Raw genomic sequence first — 12,118 nt, forward strand, 5'->3', positions numbered from 1 at the left:
GGGTATTGAGGGAGTGAGGGGGAGAGGGAGGGGGCGGAGTGGGTGGTAAGGGAGGGGGTGGGGGCAGGGGGGAGAGATGAACCAAGCCTTGTATGCACATATGAATAATAAAAGAAAAAGGAAAAAAATAGATAAGTAAATAAATATTGATATTCTGTCCTTAAAAAAAAAAAGTGGTACATTGGAAGAGATAGTCTTGACCACTATAATCTGTGATAAGTACACTAATAAGAGGTGTAAAGTAAGTGTTGGGGGGCTGGGAGTGTAGCTCTGCAGTACAGTACTCTCCTAGCATGAGCAAAGGCCAGGTTCCATCCCTATCACCACAAAAGAGAAAAAAAGAAAGAAAGAAGGAAGGAAGGAAGGAAGGAAGGAAGGAAGGAAGGAAGGAAGGAAGGAAGGAAGGAAGGAAGGAAGACTTAATTATAAACAGAAACAAAGGACCTCACAGAGGGAAAGACTTATGCACAGCCTTAAATGGATGAACAGGATTTCAACAGGTGAACAAGAGATGACATTTCAGATAAGTAGGACTCTTTTGATTATCATCTGACACCATGATTGGCAGTGCCATATCTTCTTTTCCACCAATAAAAATCTACTTTCCTTAGAAGCAGAATGAGGCAGGTTTCTTCCTTTCCTTCAAATATTTTTAGCAAAAAGTTAAGATTCTTTCCATTCTGATGCCAAGAATCCTTGCTTGCAGAGATTTTTCACCCTTAATTTCTTGAGAAATCAAGCCTTAACCAAAGAGTTGCAATTGAATTGGATTCTAGACATTAATTGAGGGAAGAAGGTACACATCGGACACTTCATTCAGAAGTTACACATGCGCACACACACTATTCCAGCTCACACCACACCCAGACTCAACCCCTGTCCAGTTCTGCCCCTGTGCCCAGGAATGACTGCATTAATAGATGAACCCTAGGTGTTACAGGTATTTGATATAAGGATATGAACTTTTGTGATTTGGCACCTTCCTCACTAGTGCATGTGGGAGAGGGTATTCTACACAGAAGGCACATCCTCAAGCAGCCCTGGCATTCTCCAACTTCCTTGAACAGTGTCCTCACTCTTTTTTTTCCATTTCAGATTTGTGGGTAGGCCTGGAAGCTATGTGTATGTGTTTGATGGCTACCGCATGGAAGAGGCAAGTACAGCCCCTGGTGTTTCATGCCTGGCTACTGCTTTGTAGGTGGATCCCCAACCCAGACTCATCCTAATCCCCATTACAGCATTATTCACGCCCTTGCTTCTCTGAGCCCCATTTACTCTAACTGCTCCTGCCTTGGTCCTCTCCTCTTTGCAGTGTGCTCCCGGTGGCTGCCTCATGGAACTCTGTATTCAGCTCAGCATCATCATGTTGGGGAAACAGTTGATCCAGAACAACATCTTTGAAATTGGAGTCCCGTGCGTAATGAACTCTTCTCTCTTTGCTACCAGAAGTTATCCCAGAAGTCCTAGACTTTCAGCAACATTTTCATGGCCTCTTCCCTTTTCATGTAGCTTGGTTATTTACTACTCTGGTTTTTTACCTGCCAATAACTTTCTCCATGTGGCAAAGCTTTGCTTGACAACCTAATCTGGGATGTTTGTGGCTCAGAAAGATTTACCATTTGCTTACCTGCATATATCCAATAAATGGCAGAGTAGAAGTTAGATACCATAATATTTTTATTGCTTGCCCCCTCAGTGAATAAGTGGGAGAACACTTAGTATGATGAAACGATGAATACAGAAGTTTGATACCTAATGGAATCCTTTGAGATAATCCTGGAGAGGAAAATGTCTTAGGATAAGGAGAATGGAATAGTTGGTGGAACACAGAATGGGTGGTTTTCCTGGGGTTCTCACTCCTTCCCCCCATGGGTTCATGTATATTTCATAGAGGGACTTCTTTCAATCAGGTTTTACATTGATGTAGTAATGAAAATAAACACTGGCCCTCAGCTCCTAAAAGAAAAGAAAATGGAATAAGTTAAAATCTAGCTATAGATTTAAAAAAAATGTAATCCCCTTGCCTTTCCTTTCTATTTCTTTGTGATTTTAAAGGAGAATCTGTTTTAGGGCGTGTTTTAAGTATTTCAGTGTCACAGAACAAGGGAATGATAGAGATGACCAGGGGTAATAGGTTGACCCAGTTCTCTTGCAAACCACTTGCAAGATTGACCATTCCAGGATGCAGCTTGAAGAGATGAGCTGTGTGTGTGTGTGTGTGTGTGTGTGTGTGTGTGTGTGTGTGTGTGTGTACCGTGGCTTGAACTCAGGGCTTACACCTTGAGCTACCCCACCAGCCCTTTTTTGTGATCGGTATTTTTGAGATAGTGTCTTGTGAACTATTTGTCTGGGCTGGCTTCAAACCTCGATCCTCCTGATCTCTATCTCCTGAGTAGCTAGCATTATAGGCATGAGCCACCGGCACCCAGCAAGATGATCTTTTGATTGATGACTAGACGCTTGTTAAAGTAGGAGGATGGAGCACAGCACCTAGACACTGACATTCCTGCTATTCAGTTCTCCTCCAAGAAAAGTACTTGCCCAGTTCCACCTGAGGTTGTTCCACTATGTGAACAGAAAAGCACCTAATTAATCAAGTGTGATGGTGAGCCCTATGCAGAGGATGGGGTGACATAGTGTTATGGGACAATGTTGAGGATTTGCATTCCTGGAGGTAGGACTTTCACTAAAAGGGGTTTTCTTTCCAAGTAAATTTTCTCCACTATAATTTTAGCTCTGTAAATGTGTTTTAACCCTCTGGGAACCTTTCCCCATAGGGTTAATTGTGATTCTTTGTCATACTCTAACTCCTTTTTTAGAGACTTCCTTTGCACATTATAGTAATGGTTATGAGAAGTCCTCTGATAAACAACTGTGGTTAATTCCTTTCTTTCCAATTGCATTTGTTCACATTCTGGCCCAGGATTCTTAACTCCAGCCAATGGCACTCATTCTGTCTTGTTTAAGCACTAACAAATTTACTTAAGAATATAGTGGCTACTGGAATATTTTTTAAGAGCTGATCTTTAAGAACTAGAGAATTATGCTCTGAACTATATGTTCAGGAATAATACTGTCCACTGCAGGAGAGCTTGCAGGAAATATGCTACTTTCATTTTTTGGCTCCTATGGCCCAGCTATGAAAAAAAAAACACATGAAATGACCCTCATCTTTCAAGAGCTTAGATTTTTTTGGGTGAAAAAGTAGTCTGCAAGTGATAGGGTGTTCTCTATGTAATGCAAACTCTGTCAGAATTCAGAGTAAGCAAAAGTCAGGAGTTTGAGGGCAATCAAAGGTGAGGGGCATGATCACAGCTTTGGGGTCACTACTTTGGGGAGGTGAGGAACAAGCAGTTGAACAGCTATTTTTCAAATCTCATCCACCCCCGGCAGAACCTTTTGGGTAATAAGAGTACCACAGCCCCAAACACAGACGGGCTCTCTTAATAACACCGAAGAAGATGATGACAAAGAAGATGTAGTGGGTTTGGCAGCTAATTCACTCTTAAACAAGTTACTCTGTCACTCCTTAATAGAGTCCAGTCACCGAGTGGAAATCTTGCAGAAGGATCCCAGCTCTCCTCTCTACTCAGCAAAAACATTTGAAGAGTTTGGCTAATGGAAGAGTTACTAAAAGGGATCTATGCAATGGGATTTAACAGGCCATCCAGAATCCAAAAGATGGTGCTCCCTATGATGCCCAGAATGTCATAGCACAGAGCCAGTCAGCAACAGGAAAAACAGCTGCCTTCGTCTTGGCAATGCTAAGCAGAGTGAATGTCCTGGAATTGTTCCCACAGTGCTTCTGCCTGGCTTCTGCATATGAACTGGCTCTGCAGACTGGCCTTGTGGTTGAGCGAATGGGAAAATTCTGTGTTGATGTAGAAGTGATGTATGCCATCTGAGGAAATTGAATTCCTATAGGCACTGAAGTCACCAAACAGATTATAATTGGTGCTCCTGGGACTGTCCTTGATTGGTGTTTCAAGAGAAAATTGATCAATTTGACTAGGATTCCCATGTTTGTCCTGGATGAAGCAGATGTAATGATTGACATCTAAGGATTCTCAGATCAGTGCATTTGTATTCAAAGAACTTTGCCCTCCAACTGTCAGATGCTCCTCTTCTCAGCAACCTTTGAGGACTCTGTGTGGCAGTTTGCTGAGCAAATCATTCTTGACCCTAATGTTATCAAGTTATACAAAGAGGAGCTGACCCTGAACAACATCTGACAGAATTATGTGTTGTGTGAGAAAATGAAAGACAAATACCAAGCTCTGTACAACATTTATGGTGGCATCACCATAGGCCAGGCCATCATCTTCTGCCAGACTTGTCAAAATGCCAAGTGGTTGACTGGTGGAGATGATGCAGGATGACCACCAGGTATCTTTGTTAAGCAGGGAGCTGACAGTGGAACAGTGAGCCTTCTATTATTCAGAGGTTTCGGGATGGGAAAGAGAAGGTTCTTATAACAACCAATGTTTGTGCTTGAGGGATTGATGTGAAGCAGGTCACAATTGTTGTGAACTTTGATCTTCTTGTAAACCAAGCAGAAGAACCAGACTATGAGACCTGCCTCCACAAGGCAGGCAGGAGGTTTTGGGAAAAAAGGCCTGACCTTCAACATGACTGGAATGGACAAGCTGTCCCTGCTTATGAAAGTACACTTTACAGTATTAAGCAACTGGATCCTGAAGACATGGAAAATATTGAATATTGAAGAACTTTACTGTTTGCGAGATATCCTAATTTATGTGAGAGTGTTCCAGCAGGTTTTAAAGGTAATTTTTTATGTTGAGGCTGTTTCAATGTAAAACTGTCACCTGGCAAAATAAATGTCATGGTACCCTTCAAAAACAACAAAAAAGAAGCTTTCAAAAGCAGAGAGGTTTCCTTCAGAGTTGTCTCTGTCTTGAAAGGAGGCTGTCACAGTCATTTGTTACAAGATGGTCTGCCATTGCTATTTAAAGAAACCATTTCCCTTGGATATGAATGTTTTGCCAAACAAACACAGACTGACTCTGGTTGTAGCACAAACACCCCAAGACCCTGGTGGTGCTGCAGATGGAGGAGGTGAGTCTCGAAGATAAGGCATTTCCTGATCAAGGCCATGGAACATGGCAAAGACAAGAGCCAGAATCCAATTAAATCTATTTAAATGTCACTGAGTCATAGGCTCTTTGGGCCAAAGGGAGCCATTGGAAAATACACAGCCCAAACTCTTCCTCCATGTAAAATTATACCAAAGCCATCTGCTTCTATGGGCTGTCACTCTTAGAAAGGTCCTGAGAAAAAAGCAGGGTTTGGTCTTCCTCAGAAACACATTTACAGATCTAAAGACATAATAGAGAAAATTTGGTTTACGTGGGAAGAAAATCTTTTTAAATGAGAGTTCTATTTCCAGGAATGCAAGTCCTCAACATTGCCTTATGACACTGTGTTACATCTGTCTTCTTCATGGGTCTCACCATCACATTCCATCAATTAGGTTGAACACCTAGGGTGCTTTTCTATCCACATACCGGGACAACCTCAGGTAGCACTTTAGCATGTGCTTTTCTCAGAGGAGGACTGGCAGGAACATCAGTGTCTGGGTGCCTTTCTTCACCAGCCTCTAGTCATCAGTTAGAAGAGTATCAATCTCAAGAAACTCAAGTCTCAAAACTTTTCTCTATTCCCTGCTTTCTGACTAAAAGCCACTTAGCAATGGTCAAGTAGGGCAAGTGAAGCAGATGGATTTTGTTCTCTAGAAGCATGGCATCTTAGACAGACAACATTTGTTATGGACTTATATCCAGAGAACATGCAGATGATACCAAAACCACATCTGGCCCCTTTGAAGCTATGTGGCTATCCGCTCTACCATAGCTGTAAAGGAAAACCTTCATTCCCCTTCAAACATCTGGAGAAGACACCTGTCTTCCTAATGCATTGTTATTCTGCTTGGGACCGAATTGTAGACATATTGTGGACATGAGATGTCCCATTTTTCATTCCTGGACATCTGTTCTACCATTCTTTCGGTACTCATATGCCTTTTATAGTATAAGACAGGCAAAAACTCAGGCATATGTTTGGACAGAGTGTTGGCATGTTCTCCAGCCACCAATTCTACCAGCTCCATGACAGATGAAAATGACACATGGTGGCTTGCCTTGAAGACTAAATTTTCTTGTTTATTCTTGACGTGTGTTTAATATTTTGTGTGTTTAAAAGGGTGCCACATGCTAACCAATGGCAGTTGCATAGTAACTCATGAAGTTGCAGGCAAGTCACTTCTGTAAGTCTCTCTGCATCTCTTGATGAACTTGGTGGGATTATAACCATCTCCAAAGTGCCTTGCCATCTAGCATTCCATGAAACTCTCCTTTCTTTAGTGAAGCTGGTCTCTGTCAATCTCAAATACAAGTCATCTGTTTCAAAACATGCTTCCTCTTTTCAGGTTTTAGTCTGCTAAAGGACACATGGGACAACTTTAGGGATGTAGAGCAAAGATTTTCCACTAAATTTTTGACAAACCTACAGATTTTGTTTCCAGTTTAGTCACAAGAAATCACTATGATTGTGACTATCAGATCTGTCACTTCCCAGTCAGAGCACACTCTTGATAAAAAGATCTCTTCATCCAGACCCCAAGCTCCTGGCTATGCCCTGTGTAGGACACAGTTGAAAAATGAAATAAGCAATAATAAAGAGGGTTTTCCCTATTCAAAAGAAAATGACAGTTGAGTCTGACAGTGAGAAGGAGTCATGTAAGTTATAAAAATTATACTTAGAGTTCTTTACAACCTCTATGTTGGGCAGAGTTTTAGTGGCACAGCAGATCTAGGCTTATATCCAGGCTGAACAATATACTCATTGTGTGGCCATCAGAAAGTTATTCTCAAAAGATTTATAGTCATCATGGTTAAGCAAAGAAAACACCTTGGATAGATGCTCAGCTAGCTAGAAAATATGGGGGTTACAGGTAGCAAAGATTTTACTAGATGGCTTAGGCTTTTATGTTTTTAGCCCATGCTGAAAGGTCCCAAGTCAGGAGCGCTGCTTTGCTTTTTTGTTCTCAGCCCGATGACTTTTGGCTTACAATTTACCTCTTCAGTACCTTCACAGTTTATGTTAAAATTTTCCCCAAAGGAGATCAATGTGAATCTGAACAGGTCATGTTCAATTTTTAAAAACAGAAACAAGTCTCAGAAACTAAGTAGATAATTGTGCTGGGTAAGAATATTTGGGGTAAAAATTATGCTAATATAATTCATAAGATTGGCCATCTTTAGCTTACCATCTACTTCTGAAAGCTAAGATTCTTACAATTTTTAAATGTTACTGACTAATTAACCTTTAAAAGTTGTAACATTCTGATTACTCTTTCTCTCTCTCTTTTTCTGTCTCTATATCTCTCTTTCTCACACACACACACACACACAAAGTAACAGCACAATTTTTATGGCTCTGAGAATCATATAATTCAACAATCTTCTTGAGTTATAATTATGTATCCTCAGTCACTTGTAAACCAGTTTTCAATTTTCCACCTAAACAGCTATTTGCACATTAGCTTTTTTTTGCAAACATACTTTTCACCTATAATATTCCCAAAGATGGAAAATGAACACTAACCATTACCATGAATAGCACATAACTGTGAGAAAAAATGAAACATCATTAAATAATCAATGGCATTAATTCCTACTCAAGCCGCTTAGCCTAAGCTCTGCCCTGTCTTTGCTAAAAAGAAAGGTGTGGGAGCATTGGGGAGTTGTTAAAGGCACCCCCGTAACAGATTTGGGTTTCTCTCTGACTATAAATAGTTAGAAACTGGATGAGAGCAGAAAAGGAAATAATTCTTTCCCTAGGTGCTCTAATGAGATATAAGGCCAACTTTTCAAAGGCTTCTGTGAACTCTACCAATGCATCTAGCAGATGCCCCAGACAGGGCTATAAGGAAGACCTACTTTCTGTCCAGGCATCTTTACCAGCAGCAGCTCCAGCCCCTTTGCTAGGCCTGGTTCAGTGACCCTAGAGATGGAAAAATGAAATGCTTCAAAGGAGGCACTAAAACTAAGCACTTTAAAGTCAGCTCTGTAACTAATGCTATGATAATAGATAAAACTTGGTTGCTTGGTCTGGCTTCAGGCTATCCTCACTCACGCAACACCAGGCTCCTGGGGCCTGACACAGTTGTCACAGATGCTTTCCAGAGAGGAGCAAATGGTTTTAAATGCTACTGCCCCAGAGTAATGCTCATAGGCAGCTCCTTCTGAGATGACTTCAGACATGGTGAGCAGCATGGCAGAATCCACTCTTGTTTGGCTTTCACCTACATTCATCAGTGAGGATTTCCTTTACTCCCCAACACCTTGCCTTCACCCCACCTTTCCCATATGTATCTGCAAAATTGACTTTGCCTCTAAACCCTGTAGTGTACAAAAATATCCCAACCTTTTGCCATCATTTGATCTCAAATTGAGCTCATGTATATATTGAAGCAAGACTGGAAGTGGGCCTTTTTAGCAATCCAGAGAGATGGATTTTGTGAAAGGGTAAATACCATTTTTTGTTTGTTTTTTGAGACAGCATCTCACAACACAGTTCAGCTGGCCTCAAACTTGTGATCCTCCTGTTTCATTCTCCAGAGTTCTGGGATTACAGGCATGCACCATCATTGCTGACAAATACCAGATTTTCTCACATGGTAGATTCTCTGGAAATACTTTGAGATGTAGAGAGTAGTCAGATCTATATTTCCACTGATAAAGTGTCTCTTCATCTTGATACTTACAAAAAGTACCATATTACATCCCAAAGTAACTGTGATGGACCCTTGAATACAGCCAGTAAAATACAATAAACTTTCTGAATTTTTGTGTAAATATGATAAACATAACATGTCAAAACATAAAAAAATAAATCTCTCTTCAAAGACATTACAGGAGGCCTGTGTTCTTAAACCCATGGGAGCTGTCTGTGAATCAGAAGTCTAAAGAACAGATTTGAATCTTGTCAGGTGACAGGAGAGAAATGGCTCACATGTGGCCCATGCATGACTGTGTTCTGCCTCCTTTTGTAAGGCTATCACCCACAGAGCCAAGTCTATAGGGATTGCTTGGGACCTCGATCCTTAAGGCAGGAAGGCCCCAAGGTATGACAACCACAAGGCTTGGATGTGAGCCCATGGGACACAGGCAAACGGGAAGCTCAGAGCCTTCCAGAGAGTTTCTAAGACTTGTCATTAAAAAGTGACAGAAAAAAATAGCAGATGAGAAGAACAAGGGGGTAACATCAAAGGAAATATTTTAATGAGCAAGTGCATCATACGGTCAGAATCATAATCTGAAGTTTTCCAAACAAGCCATCTGTATGTTATACAACTTGGAGGATTCCTCCAAAATCCTGGTCTGAGAGACTTTATGAGTTTTTTTAATGGCCACAGAGATATCCAGGAGGGAAACTTCTGGGCATGAAAAGTATGTGTGGGTTTTGTTTCCCTTCTTTTTTTCTGAACCTACCCATACTTGAAAGAATGTTGACATCCCTCCTTCTTCTTCCCTTGCGTTCTGCTCCTGTGATTGCTCCTTCTTTGTGCTTTTAAAGCTCCTATCCCCCTCCTCCATCCCTTAACTACTCATGTTTCTGGGGGCTCTTCCTGGCCCTCTGCCCTATCCATAGTCAATGCTTATCACCAAGGAATCTGTTGTTTTCTCCATGGTAGGTCTCAGGTTCTGGTCTACAGCCCAGATCTGCTTTGGGCTCTGGACACATGTGTACAAACTGCCTGCTCACTTGTCTCTTGGATTCCTCCACCTAATCATTCTGGAGTTATTTCAGATCTAGAGTTTATTTTCTCTTCAAAAGAAACTTCTTGCTCCTGATGGTATTAGGAAACCCTAGTCACCTGGGCCACCTGGGTGCAGGATATTAAGGTCCACTGTTCCATAAACAGAGCTGTGACCATCACTGACCCCTTTCTTTGGGACACCCGGTACTTCCAATTCCTGAGCCTCTGCAGCATGAGTGGTTGGCTCATCTCTGACATTCTCTAACACAGATATTGTATTCAGCTGCAGCTAACTCTTTTATGGATGGCTCACCATCCATCATATTCATTAAGATTCATCAAAGCCAAGTGTGGTGATTCACTCTGCAATTCCAGTGATATAGGAGGCAGAGGCAGGAGGATCATGATTTCAAGGCCAGTCTGGACAAAGATGGCAGGAAGACTGTCTCAAAAACAAAAGGGTTGGGGGACGTAGTTAAGTGGTAGAATGATTGCTTAGTATGCTCAAGGCCTTGGGTATCCCCTCCCACACAAATATCTCTTAAATACCACCATTTTCATTAACCTGTAGTTTTATATAGTTTTAATTCACTCATTAATTTTAGTGACACTTAAGAAGTTCACAGGTGGATGTTTGTGACAATTTTCTGTATATCATCAATATTACTAACCGTTGTTTGCTAAAGATATGGTCAAGTTTTCTGATTTCTGATACTTGGAAGAAAAGTTTTAATCTAAGTTCTGTTTATAGAACCCCCACTCCTTTACCTTTCTGTTTCTCCTCTTTTCTCTCTCTTTGTTTTTGTCTTTCAAAAACAACTCTCTCCTTCAGACAAAGTCTCAACTAGTTCACACTATTTATCTTGAGAATCTTTAGGCTCCATCTGGTTTTTCTCAGTTTCTTATTATTACAGGATTATTTATTGCTGGTGCTTTGAATGGATCTCAACTCATCTGAACCTTCTGTAATAAGTATTTATTGTATCTGCTGCTGCTGCTGCAGATGGTGATGATGATGGTGATGATGATGATGAAGGTGATGAATGATGTGGTGGTAGTGATGATGGCTGATGATGATGGTGGTGGTGGTAATGATGATTGACGATGGTGGTGATGGTAATGATGATTGACGATGGTGGTGATGGTGGTGGTGATTGATAATGTTGGTGATGGTTGGTAATGATGGTGATGATGGTGGTAGTGATTGATGATGGTGGTGGTAGTGATGGTGGTGATGATGACGGTGGTAATGGTGATGATAGTGGTGGTAGTGATGATGATAATTGAGATGATTATGGTAGTGGTGTTGACAGTAGGGACAATGATCGATACATCTTTTGAGCTCTTAGAATATACCAAGCCCTAAGCTAAGCACCTCACATAAAGTTTCTTCTTTCTTTGAACCTGTGAGACTGTTGACATTTATTTCTTTATTTTAACGATAAAAGACTATAACTTACAGAGTATTAATAATTTTCCCAAGAAAATATAGTAAGTGGGTTGTGAAATTTGACTTTGCACAACTGTTTTCTGGCACCAAATATTAGACTTTTGTTTCCTTGGTGGCAAATGACATTAGTAAGACACTGGCCAGAACATTGTCTGAGCCATTAAATTTCCACTGACTATCAGAAGCACTTTCTAAGAATAGTATGAGGTGCCTCATCATATCAAGTGATATCTACATAAGTGTTGGATGGTCTTGGGGAAGAAATGTTGGAGATGAGGAAGGTGAGATCCTGTATTGTATTGGATGAAACATGGATTTAAAAATCCCTTTAAACTCTTCAAGTCTGTGACTATTCTGCTGTGAATTCTCCTATCCCTAGAAATGTCCTCTTAGATTGATTAACAGAACTGGAACCTAGCTCTTTCATCTATTTTTCATTCTCTATAGATTGTATATCACTGGGAAGTACAAAAGGACCATACCTTCAGACATTTTAGCATTTGATATTAATAATAATATCTCTCATCTATTCAGTGCTCAATATGTTCATATAGTGGGATAAGGACTGTAAAAGTATCATTTCACTTAATCCTCATACCAACCCTGAAAAGATGGGCCATTATTATTTTATTATTCTAGACCAAAAAAAAAAAATCTTGCATGTAGTTGTCTTAATCTGCTCAGGCTGACTAATACAATAGATTGGCTAACTTAACCAAGAGAAATTTATTTTCTCACAGTTCTGGAGGCTAGAAAATCCTAGACCAAGGTCCAGCAAGGTTAAGTTCCTGTGGAGGACTCTTCCTAGCCTATAGGTGGCTGCCTTTTCTTTGTGTCCTCACATTATGAAGAGAGAGTGGTATCTCTATTTAATAAGCCACTAATCC

At 40.7% G+C, this 12,118-nt stretch overlaps 1 protein-coding gene and 1 pseudogene across 1 annotated transcript in view; both read left to right on the plus strand.

Moving 5' to 3' along the window:
• Positions 1-12,118, plus strand: part of Ano2 (anoctamin 2) — a 313,200-nt gene that overhangs the window by 265,542 nt on the left and 35,540 nt on the right. The window contains exons 18-19 of the mRNA XM_074075322.1: positions 1,096-1,153; positions 1,313-1,413. Of these exons, the coding sequence (XP_073931423.1) occupies positions 1,096-1,153; positions 1,313-1,413 (159 nt within the window). The remainder of the gene's footprint in view (positions 1-1,095; positions 1,154-1,312; positions 1,414-12,118) is intronic.
• On the plus strand, positions 3,649-4,723 carry LOC109682759 (ATP-dependent RNA helicase DDX25 pseudogene; annotated as a pseudogene).

This window comes from Castor canadensis, chromosome 6 (genome assembly GCF_047511655.1).
Source record: "Castor canadensis chromosome 6, mCasCan1.hap1v2, whole genome shotgun sequence".
NCBI classification, from domain to species: Eukaryota; Metazoa; Chordata; class Mammalia; order Rodentia; family Castoridae; genus Castor; species Castor canadensis.